Here is a 22,566-nt window from a genome sequence, read left to right as displayed (position 1 = left end):
TGTATTAATTTTAATAATAGAATGAATAATATTGATTCAAGGCCTAAAGATATAGAAATGGAAACTCTAATCCGTGAGAAAGTCACAAAAGGATTGAGTTATAGATCACAAAGAAGGCGTAGTTCCTAATCTCACTTAATTAAAGTTCTTCATAGTATTTTGTCCACAATTATTACGATTTTTGCAAATGAAATTGATGTTTTTTAAAGTGTATTACCCACATTTTTGTGGTTTTAAATTAGCTATTATGCTTTCTGTTTATTGTATAAAATCATAGTAGTTTTTAAAATAATCTTCATTATGGTGACTGTTAAGCAAATAGTTGTTAAAATCTTATATACATAATTATGCTTGTACAACCTAAAATGAGCCTACCAGATAATTGTCAAGTAAATAAATTACATTTCTACAAAAAGTATTATGTGTATGTTTCCCAAATTGTTCATATTTTTATTGATTTACATTGTGCAGAATTAGTAATTTTACCTTTAATTTAATATTATATTTTCATTATAATGTATTCAACATTTTCTGTATTTTGTAGCATTTTTAGTAGCAAATGTGCCATTATATGATATTGCAAAATGTTAAATTATGCATGGAATGCTTTTCGTGAGAGAATAATCATATTCAAATAAATTCTTAGTTTTGTGTTGTTAGATTAGTTATTATACCTAATGCATAGTGTATAATAGTGAATAGCTTAAGTATGGCTCTTTATATTGTGTAAAATTATAGTGCTAGTCTTCACAATTATCTTAATTTTGCTAACTGTTAAGCAAGCCGTTGTTAAAATCTCATATGCATAATTATGCTTGAACACGGTAAAATAAAAATGTTTATGTTTCCAAAATAGTTCATATTTCTATTCATTTACTATGTACAAAAATATTAATTTTACCTTTTTATTTAAAAATCATGTTTTCAATATAAAATATCTAACATTTTTGTCCTTTGTAGTAATTTTTCTTTCAAATGTGCCACTAGTCAGTCATTGTATTGTCATTATTTTTAATTTTATGTAAATTGTTACTGTTAAATTTATATGCAATCCAATTTTGTTTCTTGTAAGTTATTGTTGATTTATATGACAAAATATTAATAAGTGGAAGACAACCAAAAATCATGTTGTTGCATTTGCCTTTATAATATTGAATTGTAATGATGAAAATTAAAATTATGTTGGTAAATGTAAGCGGCTGAACGGTGTGCACTATTTATGTATTTGCTTTATGCCAGTCCATGTTTTTAATCCGTGCACCACCTTATATAAGCTATGTGACTACTTTGTATACAACATCTATAAAAAATATTTGGTAATTGATGACAAAAAATAAGCCCGGAGTTTCTTTCTGCCTTTCTTCTTCGGGTAGTCATCTCTTAGGTAGCTAGTGAAAGGCTGGTGGATTAGCTAGGTAGGGGCCTATATTGTATTCTTCGACGGCGAAGATCGTGATGCATTCCTTTTATTTTATTAAGATTATATCATATACCTTTTGTCCTGTCGGCCCGAGCTGACTTCTTTCGGTTTTTTTATCCTTTATATATCAATTATTTTTAATTTTAGCGTCTGTAGTGACTCAGTGGTTTGTTCATTAATTTATTTGATTTGTTTTAAACGTATCATAAGTACAGCAATAACTTTGTTTACCTATATTTTATTTTATTGAACAGAAAATGCAATTATACGGGCTGCAATTTTAAGTAAAAAATTATTTTCGCTGGCTATCGGTAGATTCTGAAATTATGGTAAATTGGGCGTGAAAAGTAATGAAAACATTACTAATAAATCTTTATATTTAGATAAGAAAAGTTGTTTTATTTTATTTGTCAATATTTTAAATGGGTAAACACGTGACACTACATTTACGCCGTGTACTCACTGTAGCAAATCGATAACCGATTTTTTTGTATTAGTGTGAAACCAGCCTAAGCACATCCTTATTATTTAAAAATCGGTATATTCGGAAAAATATCGATTTTCAATACGGCTACGTCTCTAGTACTACGGCCATATTTATTTTTCAACATAACCTGTGTGTAAGTGAGAATAATAAGGGTCATAGGTTTTTCACCCGGGAAAGAAAGAGAGTTCCAACTATTCATGAATTAATTGTATAACATAATATAGACATGAAACGCATGCTAGTGTGGGTTTCCTTATCGTGTTAAAATCAATGTATGAAGTTAACCGTCTCTCTAGTTTATTGGTCTCTGTCATGCATATATACATAAGCTCTGTTTCGGTAAGATTTTATACCAACGTTACACATAAAAAATGACGCAAGGCTGCCAACTTACTATAAAACTGCACCTCTCTACGGACGTCCCTTATACGATTGATATGATATTCATAATAATTGCTGATCATAAATCTTATTCAGGTATAAACTATGATTTAATTTGAAATATTAAAATTAAAAGGTCCATAATCTTAAGTAATTCCCTTTATTTAATAACAAATTATTATTACAAAATTCATAATAGTGTTTTAAGTGAATTTCTTATGTATAAATTGTATACAGTGTTTAGATCTCTTGGTTCAAAATTTATTACAATCCAATTTTCCGTTATTTATTTCCAATTTTATATAGAAATGGAAGAGTATGATACCTTACAGACACAATCTTTTCCGTCAAATCAACAATTACTATGATTGCAAAGGCACAGTTCATAGATTTCGCAAGTGTCTTTTTTGATTAGTTCTTTTCTCCATTGTAGCACATAAAATATACAAATGTAAGCAAAATTGGAGCCTTGGAGGCAATATCTCAGAAATTAGGGGACACGATTTTGTAAACACACATGACACAAAATTGCTTAAAGAAAAATATGCACGAAACGGAGGAGTAGGCTCAACTCAACGTATTTGGTAGAAAACTCATGTTATTATTAAACAAAATCGCAATTATAAAGAATTAGCAAATAAAATCTAACAATAACAAATTTAGCGTCAATAATGACGGCCAATTAGTCAGCTTCTTAGCGGCGATTGCCTAGTTGGTTCTAGAACGGACTGCTGAAACGAATGTCCGTAGGTTTAAATTCCAAAGGCACACACTTCTGACTTTTCTAAAAACTTATGCGTGTATTCTTTGTGAATTATCGCTTGCTGTAACGGTGAAGGTAAACATCATGAGGAAACCTGCATAACTGAGAAGTTCTCTATAGGATTTTCGAGGGTGTGTGAAGTCTACCAATCCGCACTAGGCCAGCGTGGTGGATTAATAAGGCCTAATCTGTCTCAGTAGTAGCGGAAGCCCGTGCCCAACAGTGGGACAGTATATAATACAAGGCTGATATTATTAATTGTTAGCTATCATAATAGCCAACATATTTTTTAAGATTTTTATTATGTTGGTACTAGATATAACCTAAAGTTTTGTCAACCAAAACTAAACTCTATGTAATTAAGATACTAATCATTCTTAGAAAATGCTGACCCAAACATCATTACACAAAATGTTCTAAGTGTCCACCCCGACTCGCATTTTATTTGTCTCTGTCCACCACAAAGAGGATATCCACCACTTTGCAAAATGTTTAAATTGATACCCTATTTAGTTATGAAAAATTGGTTACCTCTTTGTTTATTTATTTATCTGTCGAATGTTAATATTTCCATAAAAAACTAGGTTTTATGTAATTATTGTAACCAAAGATTGAAACTGCACAATGTGCAGTGCACATTCAGTGAGGGCTTCCGTCAACTGTAACTCAAGTTCATTATATTTTCTATTGGTCATAGCTCATATGGCAATGACGTTTTACCATCTTAGGTCTTAAGTCCGTTTTTAAAATTTATGTTCTAACGAAATACTCAGATTACTTACATACTCTATGAGTGTAAGGATGGGAACCTTAATAAAAGAAAGTTTGTTCATTGATTTCGTCAAAATACCAATTCTTGAATGATATCAGGGAATTTGTTAAGTACTATCTACTTACTTAAGTAAGATTGTTATGAAAAAGTAGAAATATAAATATATATTTTTAAAATTGTAGCAACCCTAATTTCAGGAATAAAAATGTGTAGTTTTATCGGTTTCTTTTTCTATACTTAAGTACTTCTATACTTCTGAGTACGTATAAACAGTGATGTAGCGTGATCTTTGTCGAGGCGTAGGTACCTAAAATTTACCGCACAAGGCTCGGGTGAGAGTCTTACGTCTTAATAAAACAGAAATTTTAATGAAATCAGCAAGTAAATAAGTTAAGGCTTAAATACTTATCTACAATGATATGCTGAAATGTAAAGACTTAAGACTAAACCCATGGAACTAGTTAAAGTCCGTGAAGAAGATGAATGGAATTAGAAGAGTGTTTTGCCGATTTGGGTAAATATATTGTAAACGTTTTTAAGTCAAAAATCTAATGTGTAGTCATTACCTACAGTACGAAATAGGACGATTAGAACCGTAGTAGATGGAACCTAGAGTAAAATTGTCTCACAGAATATAAACGATCAACGTAGGGTCGTTTGCCTTTTTGTTTTGTACTGTGCGTGAAGTAAGATTATACCTATTGTGATAGAGAAATACTTCCCTTTTCGAATCTTGATCGACTGCACAAATACGGTTGTACTTGTCAGTACGGAAGTTGTTCCCACTAAGGAATAACTTAACCTCAAGAGTTTCACCTGAACGATTGTCGACCTGTAAAAAATCATATCTGAATAAACCTGCCTTTATTTACGTTTTCATGGGCCCCTAGCGTACCAGTGTGGATGTATAAGTAAAAAAAAAATCTTAATAGGTACGTAATATCTACATACAGGAGTAGAAGTAGGTAGGTATTTAACCTCTATTTAGCTAAGTCTACGCATATTTTTGAAGATTACCAGTTAAGTATATTATGACGGATATTTACTTGTGCATCAACACTTAGTGACCATCATTAAAAGCTATTCAGGCACTGTAAACCTGCCTATCATCTCACCAACGATATTGAGTCAATTACTATTTATAATATAGAAACAGCATTTTATACTCAATATTGTCAAGTTTTGAATATGTTTGGAGGTCATAGGTACCTTCTTACTATAGTTCAGTAGTCGTCCATGTTTTGTGAGCACTGTGCGCTCGTCTGTCGTGGAAAGCGCACGCAAGTACTGCGGTATTATGCAACTTGAATAACTCGAGTCTAACGTGAACACGCGACCGGCGCGGCATCGCCACAAAACCACAAACAGAAGTCATAAATCTCATTACTACATTTGTTAATCATCAGACTTAAAGTTTATTTCAATGCTGATGAACTATGCGTTTGTGACACGGTTGATTTATATACGTTTATGTATTTAGTTATTGTGCTCGAAATTGGATGTTCTTAACTTTAAATTCTTAGTATAAAAATGTATGGAGTCAAAATATTTGGTATTGCAATTGTGATTGAGTTGACTTTGTTGACGTTAACTGGTAAGCATAAAAATATTATTTATTACTTATATCACTTTTATAATGCACCAATGGTTACGGTTCGCCGAACATGTTTTCTTCCTTTGATGTGTTTGTATGTCCTTTAAGCCCAACTCCATATGAGTTCAAATTCCGGTCCCGAGCAACTAATTTGTTTAGCATTAAATCGGATAATTACCGAAATTTTAGTTACTTGCTTCCGAGATTAGTTAACTAATTAAAATAGAGCTTAGAAATAGAACCTCGCCATTCACAGTCCCAGTAAGCTAGCTGCCACAAACCAATGAGGCGAGTAAAAAAATGATTATTATCCCTAAAGGATCGATTCACTTTTGTAGCGATCAAAACAAGAGGTTAAGAGAACATAAAAATCGTAATGTTTATACATTACAATTTTCTTAATTATAGTAATCTAAAAAGCTTGTATACTTTATTTTGGAAATCTCACGGAATAATTACCTAGAATCTACGCTAACTAATATTTGATAGCGTGTATTCGTCAATTAAGACTACAGCTTCACGATTGAACGAGCTAGAGATAGAACGTCTCGCTATTCGACATTTCACTTGAACTCTACTGAACTAAGATATCATCAGGTGCAGCACAGTTTGTGTTGTCCGGAATACAGGGCAAAAAGCGCTTTATTTAAGACGAGTAACTTGATTTTCGGTAAGTTATATTTGATTACAATTTTAATATCAATTACTAATTAGACAACTAGAAATAAAATGGATATCGTGAAGATACCATATTTTTCCATCCATTATCATTTAGCGTACAAAGGTAATGCTGATAATAATTGACTTTATTTGGCCTTAATTAATAAGAAATAAATTAATCAATGTACAAGTCATGATAGTTACGCGAGATTATAACCGACTGAATTAGGACAATTTCCATTTCAGGGCATGCACCTTTGAATTCAGAGTTACGTGTATGAACAATAATAATTTATTATTATCGTTAGTTTAAACTATAAGGAAATAATATTGAAAAGTTAGTTAGATGCTCATCTTGAAATCTAAAACTACATACGTTTGACCGTTCCATTCTCTTTGGCCTCTAGGCTAGAGTACTCTAGCTAATATCTTGGCTATCTTTATTTATTTTATGATTAAAGCTTAATTTCAATAAAAAATAATAATCGTTAACTTTGGAGCAATCTTGAGAAAAGGAACATTAAAAAAGTATCTATAGTCATATCCAACAAATTATATTTGCATTGGTTCTTTTTAACGATTGTTTTCGAAGATAGCGATTTGGATAGTTTGTTAATATTGGTCATTAGAAAATACTATTAGTTAATGGTTTATTTCATTAGCAATTTTGTGTAGAGACCTTAGCTGAGGCGGCTACATTTTGTGTCTGATTGGGTAGCTAGCGGATTCCGTACTTACGTCTGATCATAGTGGCCCGTTCCAAGGACTCGCGTACCCGGGTCAGGTATAACCAGTAAAACAAGACAGTTCGATTATTGCGATAGTTGAGGTACACAACATATTATCTCCTTGGACGACATTAGTTATATTTGGACGTCAATTACCTTGTTTATATTTATCACAAGGTCTAGCATAATCACTGTCAAACCTGGATAAAAAATAATTATTTCTGTGATAATTTTGGTACTGTCATAGTCAAGTCCAAGGCTCTGCAACCGCTTACTTGTAGTGTTGTATTTATTTCCGTGTCTAATATTAAAACCTTAGTGAGATATTTTTCTGACCCTGTTCTGATTTCATGGCAACGTACAATAAATGAAATACGCTTTTAAAAAGAATAGGATATATATACGCTCGAGGAATTCTATAAAGACAATTTATTAAGGTAGATACCTATTTATTTACGCTGTTAAAAAGCAACATTACTACGTATTTCATATAATTAGTATATACCTAGTATGTTGTACAGTGAGTACGATACTTTTATGTAATTTTTGTTCCTTTTATTTTAATGCAAAGAGGAGGATGCTAACGCTAACAAAAATAAAAAAATGATAAGTTTTATATTTACTTATCTGAATTGAAACTTAGAATTTGTCAATTATTATTTATTTATTTATTTTATTTATTTATTTATTTGGGAAACAAACAGAACAAATTATGACTAAAAATGAATGAATGTAAATTAAGGTTCTTAATCCAACACAGTTTCCACTAATAGGAATATTACCACTATAATAATAAATTATATTAATATAGTAATATTGTTTTATTGATATTGCAGGTGGTTCTGAAGATGGAGGTCGGGTGAAGCGTGTACGCGCCGATAGCGCTACTGTCGCCCGGGAGCCGGCGCAGGCGTTGGACGCGCCTGAGCCTGAGCCCTCCGCCGCGCCCGCACCCTCTTCCTTCCTGAGTCCCTCTGTCAAAGAATACCTTGAACTTGGAATGGCCATACCTGGTGAGTAAAAATAAATGAAAAAGATCATGTGCTGAGCGCAATATCGATAAAATACAATTAAGCTTGTTGGCAAAAAGTTTGATAACATTTCCTTTAATGTTAAATAAATTCCATGTTTTATTTGTGGCATGGCTATCTTTTTGTGCATATAAACCGCTGGCGCCATTTTAGTTTTTTCATAAGATAAATGATTATTATGCACTCAACGATCACGCACAGTCCACGGGCCCTACAATTAAGTACATGTCCCTTCTTGAATCACGTTGACTACTTCTTAGTGTACGGAGCGTCTCACCGCTCAATTACTTCTCAGTCTTCGCTTTTGATATTCCTGTCGGAGTTCATACGTATTGGTGCCCTACGTCGACATTGGACGTGTCTCTGTATTGTAGAGCCATGTTGGCTGTGTTAGCAAAGAACAAATCACGTGTCCGCCTCTCACGTGATTCTGGTGTTAGACTCCGTCGTATGGCTGAATTTTTTAGTTCTTATTATTTATTAGTAGCTTTTGCTTGCAGCTCCGTCCAAGCAAAATTTTTTTTCCGTGATAAAAAGTATACTTAGCATTCAAGAGTAATGTAGCTTGCCATTAATGAAAAAAAATATCTGAATCGGTTTATTTCTGAGATTAGCGTGTTAAAGCAAATGAACTCTTCAGCTTTATTATATTATAATTATAGATGAATAATATAAATTTTCTTTTACTAGATATATTATATTATGTATAACATTCCTTTCCGAAACCAAGAATGCTTGCTATAGGATACTTAACAATGGTGCTTAAATATTATTTTTTAGCAGTATTATTTTATGTGAGCTTATAATAAAGGGATATAAAAGCTGGAAGAAAAACAATAAATTTTAAGATGTGATGGAATACATTGCATTACATTCATGTCTAAGTATTTTAAAGAACAACGACGCTGAATTCTATAATATTTCTGGCCTCGGTATTTCTGTTGTTTATTGTTATGTTCATGAGTCTTAGAATGTTTATTGATTAAGAGTAGTTGCAAATGAAATAAAAATGATTAATCTTCGGACAGCCAAATTTTCTGTTGTTGAAATATCACGTATTTATGTGGTTAATATTTAACACCGAGGCCAATGAGAATGAGAAGGGGCCGTACAGAATTATTATTTATGGCGGACCTATCAAATAGAATAATCGAGTTTAGGTGTTAAATGAGAATATTAAGATTCTGGAACATTTGATCGGACTATAGTATTTTAATGTGGAATATTGTAAACGAACCGTTTAATTTCGTTTGCATGGAATGTTACAATAAATGAAATCCCTATATATTTATCCATCATGTTTCTTTTTTTTCTTGGTTTGAATGATGATACCAGCTTGCTGTTCGCCTGATGTTAAGCGATACAACCGCCCATATACAGAAGAAACACCATTCAACACCTTGAATTAATGTATTTTTTGGAATTCCACTGCGCTTGCCATCCTGAGATATGAGATGCTAAGTCCTATTATGTCTCGTAGTTACATTGGATACAACGCCCTTCAAACCGGAACACAACGGTGACTAAACAATGCTGCTTGGCGGTAGAAATAGACATTGAAGTGGTACCTACCCAAGCGGACTCTCACATATGAGAGAGATGTTTGCTCTTGGAGTCGAAGATATAGTAACATTATCAAAGTTTGTTAAAACCAATCCAGTATTTTAACTGTAGCTATCTAGAAAATGTCTTTCAAGGCTGGGAGACAGACTGTAAGACAATTTTCTTTTATGGTCTGCGCATTTAAGAAGGGATCAAAATCTCCCAGCCGTTGCCTTAATTTCTGTATCACATTGTGTAGTAGGCGACCTTGGTCTGTCATGACTTTAAATTGTTCTTATAATGTATCACAAATAATTACGCTAACAATCATACATTACATTCGAGGTTAAAATACCGCACGGCTTTAGGCAACGAACGAGGTGTAAGTCGGGCTATTGCTTAATTCATTAGAGCAATTTGCACGAGTTGAAAAAAGAAAATAGGTTGTCTATATTTACTTAGGCCTCAGTTACTACAATCGCTCATCTTACGAACTATTATTTCTTATGATCGCGTGCTGCGCTTATCATTAAGAAATCGCCGGTTATATTAGCGTACAACAATTATGTCCGTGACGTCTTATTGCATGAAATATTCACGTTTCATTCAAATTACCGTTAGGCCACTCAAGCGTCAATGGGTGCTCTATAAAGGCATACATACATACTATATTAGGTACATTCAGGGATAAGATAGGTCCACAATTAAAAAGATTGCAAGGAAATTTATATATTTATTTAGACAATTTTATAGTATAAATAGTATCCAGTGTAGCAATATAATAATCGGAATCACAGTCTGGAAATAATTATAGAGCATCTCCTATTTGCCTGATTTAAATGAACTAACTGCTTTGTAGATGGTTTAGGTAGGTCGTGCCCATTGAGTAAATCGCCCTGACATTCTGTACGAGGCCTGAGGTCACACGGAGGCAGTCGTGTCTATGGTATATAAACTGCGTGAACATTGAATAAAACTGCAGTTTTCTAAGAAATTTTTCATCTTGATTTTGTAATGCTGTACGTTAAAAGTGAAAGATCAAGGTTTATTATTATTTTTATTAGGCTCTTCAGAAAGTGAGATTTATCGTGGATATAGAGTTAGACAAATATGTCTACCTTTACCTGCACGATGTAACGATATATATATTTATAAAGGAATTAAATTACCTTCTTCGATGTTAAGTAATTACTTTTAGAAATAAATGCAGCAAAGGTTGGACTCTGGTTGAAAGGTGATCTTCGTCTCAATCAACGACAATCTATTTATATCAGACTATGATTTGTAGGTTTACTTGTTTTGTGCAAGAATAAAACTTATGTCGTCATAGGTATGGGCATTTTTATGTTGCCACTTGCCATCTATGTTTATGTCCCGATTTTTATTAAACTAAACCCTTAGCTGGCTTAAATAGGTAATTAATATGAGTCAGCTATCCGCGCTGCGAAACACTTTAAAGGTCACGACGTCTTGTGGTTGTTGTCTTCTTCAATAAAATACGATATAAAAATTGTTTCCAATGGTTTTTTCTCAGTAAAAGGAATAATGTATTCGGTAGTTACATATGTTGTAAAATTAAAATTGAATGTTCTGATTTAGGCATAGGTATTATGTTACATTAAATAATTGTATTGTTGCCTTTGATTACAGTACAATTGACAACATTGTAGAACTTGATCTAATATATGTATAATACCAATTCTAAGTTATATTACAAAGATTTGAAAAAGTTGGTAATGATAAAAATCTTTAATAACAAAATTAAATTAACTTCGACCTTATAATTTGATAAAAGAATCAATTGATTGTCTACGAATTAGCGCATTTGATTACTACTTAGCTAGTTTTTACTAATTACAAGTCATAAAACGATTATTAAAAAACTAATTTCAACTTCCAATTACGTAGAAAATGTTCTTTACTTATAAATTATTACTCCTCCTTTAAAGTAAAACTGTTACGTATCGATCTAGATTATCTATATCTAAATTTTTATTTTTGTTGAATCTAATTTTTGTTTACTGTAAGAGCCTTAGATTTAGCCTATCTCTAACCCGTTACACAAACTCTGTACATTTTAATATATACCTGTATCTGTGGATACTAGGTAGTTACCAAAAATTTTTCTTTTCTTTATTATTATTGCTAAATAAGCAACATCGTTCTTTAAGTTCGATTGTTGTCGTCAAAGCGACGAAAATTAATGATATTATTTTTTAGCAAGGATTTCTAGTTAGTAATCTAGTCTGATGACATTTATATTGTTAATAGTAATTTGATGATCGCGATATTTCACTGCACAAATTGCAAATATATTTCAAATAAATCAAATTATCATGAAATAAGTTATGATATTCAAAAATGGTAGTTTAAGACGAGTAGAATCATAATAAGTCAGCAAATTCTGTTTGATTTCCAACTATTGTTTAGATTCATCGATTCTACTAATTATACCTACATACGTATTGAATATGCCAGCTAGAGTAGGCTTTTCATCGCTATCCGAAATTTATTATTGCAAAATTTTTGAATAATTGTTTTCAACAAGGCCCCGCGTGCTTCTGTGAGTAGGCTTACCTAATGTAATTTTGTGTCAATAGTACGTTGTCTTAGCATCACATAATTTTTCACAGCGCTCATTACAATAGATCGCGAAGTGTTTAATCCACGAGGCGTGGTTTGGATGTGTGGGTGAGCTACACTAAAGATCACACGGTGATAACTCAAGCCTACACAATGCATCTCCGAATGTTGTTTTATCTTGTGGTTTGATTATTTTTATTGGCTGATTTAAATCTAAAGTACTGTTTTATACATTAACTAGCTTGAAAAATTTATTGCTCAAAAAATGTTTGCTAGATGAGAAAGGCTAATACTTAGTTTAGTTACATTCACTCGAAGAGTTTGCAGATGTATAAACACAAACAGTATGGGCGTCCTTTTGATAATTAAAAACGTGCAACAACATTGAAATAAATTTGCTTAAAATAATAATAATTTAACTTTTTAATTTGAGGTGCAAAAACTACACGGATACCATAGCAGTTTACTGGTGTTGGGTTATTAAAATCTCGTTAATATACAGATATATTAAGCGAAAATTGTTTTTATATTGTTTATTCAATTAAATTGTGAACATAAAATATTAACCGTAGAATTGTTTGAAAGACGACATTTGAATTTGTTAGTTTTCCAAGTGAAGTGGCGTGCCACGCAGCCTCGGGGTGCTTGCGCCATACTGTTGCGCCACGCTTTGGTCATACATACATATTATTAATAAAGACAACGTTAGGTGCTTCGGTGTTATGTACTAACTCAATTTGTAAATAGGTTTCCTGTGTCGTTTATAACTTAATATTCTTTTCGATAATATAATAATAATTGTTACCTATATCTGTTACATCATGCGATCTAATGATGATATTTTATTCTATATTAATATAGCCAAAAAATATAATATTATTTATTATTAAATTAGTTTAAAATTAATCAAATATTATTTCAAAGTGTGAACTTTCGGATATCTGTAAACTGTTAGTAATCTGTAAACATTTTTTACATTATAATCTCTTGTTTTCAAACTGTATCATACGGAAAGGAGCATAATATTTTTATAACATATATATTGTATAACAATAATATCCGAATACTATAATAGTACAAAAAGTATGAATTATCAAGGTATTCAAAAAGTCTGACAAAAGTACTCATAGTGTGATAAGTTTATAAAATGATTTTTACACCCAGATTTAAGATCAGAAATTATTTTCTATTTTTGGATACAATATGCATGCTATGGTAGTAAATTAGGTTACAGATGAAGTATAATGATACAAGACAACGTAACGTGAAATCACTTCTAAATATACACCTAAATGATGTAGTTTTATTACAACCAACCAATTTGCAAATCCAGTCGGACCGGTTTAATTTTCAAGATGTACAATAAGTTTGTACACTATTATCACGAAATACTTAATAAATACAAAGGAAGAATAAAAAAAAAACTAATATCTTAAATGCGAAAGTTGATAAACAAGTTTGGAAGTTTGTGAGAGGTAAACGTAGGAACCGCTCGACGAATGAATTTTGACATAGGGATAGAGTACGTTCTGAATTAAATTACCGGATACTATTTGTCATCTAATATCTGGGTTTAAAAAACTTACAAAGATATAATATTGTTTTTGTAATACTAGTTTATGGTCACGGCTCCGCCCGCGTGAACATGTTTTTTCGGGATAGAAATAGTCTATGTCCTTCCCAGGGTCCTAAACTATCTTCATACCAAAGATCATCGAAATCCGTTGGGTAATTTTTGAGTTTATCGACTGTAGACAGGCAAATAGATGCGGCGCTGTGAGGAACGTTGTTTAATAATATATTTTTAAGAGGAACAATTCCGTCATATGTGATGGTTACGTAACTTTAACCGTTCACGCAGCGCACGCAGCAGAAGCTCTCGAAAAGAATAAATTTTCCCCGTTTTTACAACATTTTTCATTAATGCTCCGCTCCTATCGGTAATAGCGTGATGTTATGTAGCCTAAAGTCTTCCTCGATACGTGGGCTACCTGAGATTAGCGCGTTCAAACAAATTCTTTAGTTCTATATAATAAAGTATAAAAGTATAGATTGAATAATAATCAGGATGTTTTTTATTCTAATATATTTATGATTGAACAACATGGCACTAGCTATATGTATGTATAATAATACGGATTTAACTCTACATTAATTATTTAGGTCATTTATAATTCACTAAAGTATTATAGCTATTTTATGCAAATTACTCGCATCGCTGCACCGCGAATAGATAATAATCTTTAGTTAAGAAAATTAGACAAATAATTAATTAAATATATTAGTAAATTAGATTTAAATAGTAGATGGACTTTACTTTTTAAATAAACTTGATAAAATAAGAGTTATTATATATGTCCAATTAATTCTTTAAAAATTCTCTTTATCATAGATATATATTATGAAATGTAGTTAAACATAAAGAGATTGATTGAGTTATCAATCACCAGATAACTTTTAATTTCATTGTCAATGTTGATAATAAAAATCATAAGGTCAGTATTGTTGTTGGTATTAAATCGTTATATAAATGTGAGGTGGTTGGCCTTCTTTTTGTCCTCACGTCAGATTTGGTAGGGTCAATTCATTTCGCACCTCGGTCACATATTATGCAATGTAAGACCTTAATGTGCATTGTTTCCTAAACAACATATGAATCATTTGAGTTTTTTTCGCGTGTATGTAATAATTGATATATAACGGAAGTTGTTAATGTTTATTTATATACTAGAATACCTTGGGATGAGTTAATTCTAGTGACATTCTAATATTTTATAATGTGCCAATACTTTAAAACAGACGCGGAATTGAATGGATTTGACTTTTGAACTACTAAATATGGATAAGTATAATAAAAGTAAGTTTCATATATGCTACAAGTTTTGCCCAGGGCTACGTTCGTGTACTGCTCACAAAATATTGTGCTTCTGGTTTAGATGTTACGTATAGGCATAAGGGATAATAGACCATTCGATATTCACGATACAAAATTTAGTATCAGCACTTTGCGAGTGACTATTGAAAGTATTTATTTGCAATTTTAATCAATTGCCATCATATGATTTCAATATTCCTTAACATTAACAAACCTTCTTCGTCGGTAAATCAGACAATTTTATGTTTGACACAAATTAATTTATTTCTAAGGCACCGTGTATTTGAGTAGCGAATACTTAGCTACGTAAATCCATTTCGATCGATGCGTTAGTATATCCGTCATGTCGGAGCTCATTTATCATAGTTTATGGCGTAAACGAGAACGCAACGTATAATGGGTTGCGAAAAAACTTATCGCGTTAGCGAGTTAAACTTATTTAGAGCTAACAAAGACGTTAGATCATATCTTACACGGGTGTCTAGGAAATCTATATATAACTTCAACAATTTTCTAACAATTTGTTGTTTGTCATATTACAATCAAAATGACAGATGATGGAATTCACGCGACTTGGTAGTTTTCAAGAAAACGATGGTTGAGATGAGATATCGTGATTTGGATTGGTCATGCACAAAATTGAACGGCCTCGTAAAAATTGCAGAGCAAATGTAAGAGGTAGAATTCAATTGATTTTTTAAAATTTATATGCTGACAGAGACTGTGTTAATTTTAAGAATTCAACTTGATTTTAGTGTTAAACTGATTTTTCCACTGGTCTAATTTTGCAACAAAAATAATCAAACATTGCACTCGATATACAACAGTAAACAGACAAATTACTGAGTTTTTGTTATGATATCTTGTGCAAACATGACCTCTAGAAGATGTTTCAATACTCGTAAATCCAAAGATGTCCACATATTGCACAGGTGTTTTTAATATTGAGATAAGTGAGTTAAGTTGTTTATACGCTTTATAGGGATAAAACTAAATTTCAAAATACGGCCATATTTCGCACATTAACAACATTCAAAAGTTCACTATGTTTAGCATCTCTTTAACGCTTTAAGGAAAATGTATTTTGTATGTCATGTAAACAGTACTGAGTATGTAAACTTTAAGATATTTCAGAATAAACAATAATCTTTTTATTGCGTTATCACGCTAAACAACAAATTATCACATCTTATTAAATGTTATAAACACAATAACAAACTTAGTCACCTTAAAACGGGCTAGATTTTGGATAGCTATACTATTGCTAGCAATTACGGGAAAAAGCTTCTCCATCTATACTGCGATATGGTGAACGGAGCCTTTTATCTTATAATTGACCGCGATTTTTCAACGCCATTTAGAAGTTTACAGACCAAGCATATTGCATTTCTGGCATAAGTAATTTTATATTTTGATGAGCTACTTCGATAGATCTTGCTTACGTAACATGTTATGCAAACGTTTGGCCAATACATTCCAAAACTCATCGCTTGACCATTTATTTGCAATTTAATCTAAAGCATTTTTCTTGATATCCTATGTAAATATTATAAATTCATAACCGATTCCATATAAAGATATGTGATTTGCCAATAACATTTAACTTGTGATACTTGAGGTATCACTACAATTGAACTTCATGAAACTATTAATAAATTGATATCTAATATAACCCGAATAACTAACATTGTTTTTCTATAATGGTACGTAACTCCATGGAAACATGAAACCTTGAAACAAAATTAAATTATTAATTTGATACTATACAATTTAACGTCTTATTCGCCTCATTAATTCGTAAGAGGCACTACACTTATCAGTATTAATAAGATTACACGTTAATAATTATTTCCTAACACATCGATTATCGCGGACCACACACAGACTAAAATCAATTGGTTATACTTGAAAGCAATGTGTTTTTACGTTTTCTTGCGTTTCTTTGTGCATTCACTCCATGTATAGGAGCTTTGAATGGTCAAAGGTGATTTTAAGCGAGGCGAGCGGAGGGATTCATTGTAGTCGGATACTCGTGGTACTCGAAAACAAAGTAATGATAAATGAAATTGCTTCATCGGATTTACAGAACAATAATAGTTTAAAGAAATTTATGTATAGTTCGAGAATCAATGGTATAAGGCCCGGTTCTAGAGAAAGTGACTACTGCGGCTAACTTTCCTTATTTGTTAAACTACTAGCACTCATTATGCGTAAGCATGTTTTGTGATCGAACGTGGCAATTTTTACACCATTACAAACATAACTTATTATTTCAATGTAAATCATAACTTGAATCTTCTGTGTTGTAAATTTTATACCCAAACTTCACATACCTTATTTTAAAAATGTTGTAATACAAAAGACTTAAACGCGGGAGAAAATACCCGTTAACATTATATTATTTTGATAACAATAATATGATTAAACAATATAAGTCCATATAGCTGTACTACGTATAATTTAACCAAGTAACACTTTATTAAGTTATAAATCTGTTTTTTCAGGGAAACCAGGCACAGATTATCCAGTTCTTGGCGCCGTTCCCTACACTAATTTCTATTGTGACGAGCAACCTTACCCGGGATTTTTCGCTGACATGGAGACCCGATGTCAAGGTACGTTTTATAAATCTAAGAACGTTTGTCTATATTATATTGTGAATAGTGATAACTGGACATTGATATATTATTACTGACTAAAGCATAATTCTACAAACAAGTGACAATGACGATAAATGCAGAATAGCAAAATATTTAAAACGGATTATGGAATAGTTATATAAAAAATCAATAATTATTAATAGAACGCAATTAAGGACATAATGGACGTGTCTCATAAATAACCATGATAATTATAAATAATAAAAGTACGAAAGAAGACTCGTATATACACGAAGATGTTTCTTAATTTATTACTGACAGGACCAGAGACCTTGGCCATACCATGATTAACATTTTGACCTTAAATACTGGTCTGACGTTGACTAATAAAGCAAAAAGTGGCCCGGAAGATGTTCTAACCAATTACGAACGGGTCGGAATCGTGAGGTCCGCCAATGTTCGTGTACAGAAACTGATTCTTCCCAGCGCAATAATTGATCAAAATAATGGCCATTTATTGCTTCAGGGAGAAAGGTTTGTTTAAAATTAGCAATAGAACTTTGCTTTTGCAACATTGTTGATATTCTGAGATAATTTATTCTAGTTTCAAATATTATATTAAAATACGTTCTTATTTTTGTGTTAACAATGCATGATTACGAATGTTTGCGAAAGATTTGAAAATAATTGAAATGTCTATTGTGTCAAGTTATTTTTATAGTTGGAATTTCTTTAAAATTCTATAGAAGTATATTTAACTCAAAAATGATGGTCTTGTACCTAATGAAAAATAACATTTTCGATTCACAAACATTCATGAATAGTTTAGCTAACCTACTTACGATTCATAGCGGAATTACGTTCCACTGCTTTTATATTGGATATAAAAGGGCATTTCTGGAAATTTAGGAAATATAAGTATGAATTATATTACATACAATGTCAGACGGAGATAATTCGATCATAAAATTAATTACTATAACAGAATTTAAATGAAGTGGCTAATCTTGATCTTTACTACCAAATATCAACTTTTACACATAAATGTGTTTAGATTTCTAAAATATATATAAAATTAATGGATTAAAATTTATAAAGTTTTATCAAACTTTATAGCGCTGATATAATAATAGAATTAGCTGAAATTTGCCATTTGTGTTTATTCGACAAAAGCAGTTATCCTATAGTGTTATATGTTTCGCTATAAAAATACCATCTCAAAAGCATCTGATATAGGTGCATTATATGTTCACACGGGTCGGTGATGACGTAAGCCACTGGATCATCCTTGAGTGGCCAACGCATCGTTTATCGCTGAGGCATTAGTTTTTTTTAATTGATCTTTCGATCTAGTAACGACATTGAGAATGTTGAATACCATTTGTTCTTGAGGAAATACTATTTAAAAAACATCATCAAAGATTAATGGATATTTATATTTTTCTAGATTTAACGGATCTGGATTAGATTATTAAACGGTTGTTATTAATATTTCTACAAATATGCAGTATTTTTTAATTCACCATTGTATTTTAAGCTCTTTAACCATCATTAAAGTGTTCAATTTCCGTTTCCAGCATGGCATTACTGTGACATCGATGGTCGGCAGGCATCATTCCTCTGTCCCAACGGCACGGTGTTCTCCCAGGGAGTGGCGTCGTGTGACTGGTGGTTCAACGTTCGATGCGCGCTGTCTCCTGCCCTGTACCCGCTCAATGCCCGACTCTACCGCAGAAAAAGGAAACAAACCAGACCCAAACCCCACAGACTGATAGACAAGAAACTTGTTGATGAAATATTTCTGTAAAAAGTTACTTATGATTAGCGGTCTAGTGTTAGCTTTTTGTGTCACCTAGTTGATTACTGCAATAAATAAAATTGATAGTTAACTATACCACTGAACTTTTTTAATATAAGATTGTTTTAGATGCAAGAATTTAGTTTTAAATAGGTCGATAGTGTAAAACTTATCTATTGGTACTGTAGAACTGACTTTTATATATGTCATGATTCATGTATCTTATAAACGACTTCGCAATGATTATGCCCAAAATGTATATGAAATTTTGTTCTTAAATAAGTAATGAATGCAATAGTCATCACAATATTTTTTTAATCTAAACGATTACTAATGAGATGTAGCCACTAGGAAATGAGTGTTAAAAATTGACAGTCTGTCTTCGTATTTCGTAAGCCGAGTGAATTTTGATAATGTAAGAAAAACACCACTTCCTTCTTCAATATCTATACCTTTCTTTTAAAGTTTGCAACGCGCTTATTATATTTTCGATCATGACTATTTATGCATGGCTGAGAACATCTAATATCAGATTTTCTACACGCTCCTTTGTCGATCTAGGCTAAATAAAAATATAGAGTCATTTATATGAAAGATAATAATATCAGCCCAGTATTATATACTTGCCCACTGCTGAGCACGGGCCTCCTCTACTACTGAGAGGGATTAGGCCTTAGTCCACCACGCTGGCCTAGTGCGGATTGGTAGACTTCACACACCTTCGAAATTCGTATAGAGAACTTCTCAGATGTACAGGTTTCCTCACGATATTTTCCTTCACCTTTAAAGCGAACGATAAATTTACAAAGAATACACACATGATTTTAGAAAAGTCAGAGGTGTGTGCCCTTGGGATTTGAACCTGCGGACATTCGTCTTGGCAGTCCGTTCCACACCCAACTAGGCTATCGCCGCTTATATGAAAGATATTATCCTATAATAATTATGAGAACTACACTATATTATTATATTATAGTTTTCCATATATCAATAACTTCTTTTCGTTAGATGTTCAGCACATCATCTCGAAATGGATACATTGCAATGCAATACACATAATTTGTTATAATAAATAACACGAACAGGTCTGTTGTGAGAAATCGCACGCACTTTAGTATTCCTCTCGCGCCTCGTCACCGCGGCTCGGCCGGACTCGTGACTTTTCGGTCGGAAAGCTCGCAGACTAAATCCAACATTTGGGAATTTAATACCAGGTCATGGGAGGTCATTTAACGAATCTTAACATTGCGAATATTAGCGCGTGTTTGTAAATAAATACTGACTAGTTAGCAGAAATGATATGTTTTTATTTTGAGAACCGGCGTCCAAAACTATGGCTTAAAATTCGATCTATGTGAATGCTAGAAAAATTACCTTTATTGATTTTAAATTGGATTTATAGAAATATAATAATGTGTTAAATATTATCTAAAACTTAGGTTTTGAAACAAGAGTTTAACTGTGGTTTCTTGCCGGTAGAGCAGTCATTATACATAATACACAGTGTATTTATATAACAAAATAAAACTGGATATGTACCGGAAAGTCCTTAGCTGATTACAGACCGAATAACGTTTTGCGTAGGTTTTATTTTAATATTTGAGCAAAATTGGATCTGTGAGAGTACGGTGACATGCGGCACTCTCGCCTTGAAAAATAAAATAAATGTTGTCTTCAACATTCATTACGCCGTAACAACATGCGGAAAAGTGTAACATTGTGTGATTAAAAGTAGTAACTTCACAGCTTTCTTTTTCATCAAAATTACATATTGCTGAGAAAGCTTTGCATATGATAGCATTCTCTTTGCTAAAATTAAATTGTATTTTGAGCATTATATTACGACATGCTTCATGTTATCTTAATACAGTAATAAAAATATAGTAAAAAAATATATAAAAACAACAGTAATTTCCACGAAATTACACGGAAAACAAATATGAAAAGTGTCCCGTTTCATGAGCACCATACATTTGTATATCTGAAAAAGACCTGAATTAGTGTGGTCATGCCTTGATAATTGTAGACACGTTATCGTTATAATTATAAAAACAATAATGTCGTCATTAATAAATCATTATTTAATGAATAGTTGCCTAGTTTAGTATATTTAAAAAACCCGCAGCGAAATGTATATTTTCGATTAGAATAAAACGATCATGTGTTTATGAAAGAAGAGTTAGGTATATAAAATAACGTGAATGGAAGGCTCGTTAAGTCAAAAAAATGTAGAGTCCGCAAAATGGCCTGAAAATTCATTATAAGATTATAAAATACGTATGTACATTATATTAATAAAAAAAATTATACGTACAATCTGAAACTACATTTTATATATCTCATTGAATTAGAATGGAATAATTCATACATAATTGCTGGTGTAATATTTTGCTATGTTGGAAGTAATAGGCGGTGAATTAATATTTAGGATATATACGGTTTTAGATCATATGAGTATATACAATATGTTAACTATGTAGTCAAATTAATGCATATGTGAAAAAGTGAAAAAATGTTATATTAATATTAAGATGTACATTCATGTAGTAATAATATTGTGACGTAAAATAAAACCTTTAAAAGGCTTTTTAAAGTTTTTATTCGATTAAAATATATTTTCTTTTTTAATGGATAATTTTAATTTTATTTCATTTTTGCTTAACAAATAAGGAGGCGGTGTAGGGCGGTGCGGTAAATTCAAACACCGGTAATGATAATATTCACTCAGAAAGCTGAAATGTATTCGTTGCTATATGTTACTTGATTTTGTATTTTGGAAAAATCCGGAGGCATTAACCTCTACAATCGCAAGTGCTCAACAAATAACAGCTTTCTTAATAAGGGTCAGGGCAGGACAGGCGGTGGCGAATATCCGCGCGATATGTTTGGCGGCCGGTAGAGCATGACACGATACGGTAGAGTATTTTCGTGTCCAGTTGTGTTTAAAGGAATATATAAATATTTTAAGAACCTTATTTTAATTTCATTTGTGGCACGTAGAATTCACTCTATCGAAATAAGAATCAAGCGTCATGCGCCTGTCCACTCTATAATGTTTCTACTAAAGTGACATATCTGAATTCGTAAGTGCTTTAATATATGCTCCACCACAGGAACAGTTAAGCGAGACGTAAAATGCAATGCGCCTTGAGAGTCTAAAGGATCACGTAGATGCTGTCAACACAACTTCAGTAACTGTTACATTTATAATAGTGTAATGTTTCTCGGCAACAAGTTGACAGCGTCTGCGCGACGATTAGTTGATTCGCCATGAAAGGGTGCCAATTTAAGGTAATCTATTTTGTACGAATGTATTTGTGATATGATAATAA

At 32.0% G+C, this 22,566-nt stretch overlaps 1 protein-coding gene across 2 annotated transcripts; it reads left to right on the top strand.

Annotated features, from left to right (window-relative positions):
• Nucleotides 1–4,291: 4,291 nt before the first annotated feature.
• Nucleotides 4,292–19,533, top strand: LOC115444792. Of its 2 annotated transcripts, none has more exons than XM_030170715.2 (4): nt 4,292–4,337; nt 7,642–7,818; nt 17,341–17,451; nt 19,014–19,533. In XM_030170715.2, the coding sequence occupies exons 1-4, from the start codon at nt 4,307–4,309 to the stop codon at nt 19,241–19,243; spliced, it is 549 nt and encodes a 182-aa protein (XP_030026575.1). In that variant the 5' UTR covers nt 4,292–4,306; the 3' UTR covers nt 19,244–19,533. The 2 variants fall into 2 exon arrangements, with proteins under 2 accessions (XP_030026575.1, XP_030026567.1); XM_030170707.2 differs by lacking the exon at nt 4,292–4,337 and adding an exon at nt 5,043–5,417.
• Nucleotides 19,534–22,566: the final 3,033 nt, after the last annotated feature.

This window comes from Manduca sexta, chromosome 21 (genome assembly GCF_014839805.1).
Source record: "Manduca sexta isolate Smith_Timp_Sample1 chromosome 21, JHU_Msex_v1.0, whole genome shotgun sequence".
Taxonomy (NCBI): Eukaryota; Metazoa; Arthropoda; class Insecta; order Lepidoptera; family Sphingidae; genus Manduca; species Manduca sexta.
The sequence above is the reverse complement of the archived record's forward strand: the minus strand, read 5'-3'. Positions and strand labels throughout refer to the sequence as shown.

Bases quoted from the DNA above. Each gene is read 5' to 3' on its own strand.
- LOC115444792 (XM_030170707.2), top strand. From the start codon at position 5,354: ATGTATGGAGTCAAAATATTTGGTATTGCAATTGTGATTGAGTTGACT. The intron at 5,418-7,641 runs GTAAGCATAAAA...TTGATATTGCAG, and splicing joins GACTTTGTTGACGTTAACTG to GTGGTTCTGAAGATGGAGGT. The intron at 7,819-17,340 runs GTGAGTAAAAAT...CTGTTTTTTCAG, and splicing joins ACTTGGAATGGCCATACCTG to GGAAACCAGGCACAGATTAT.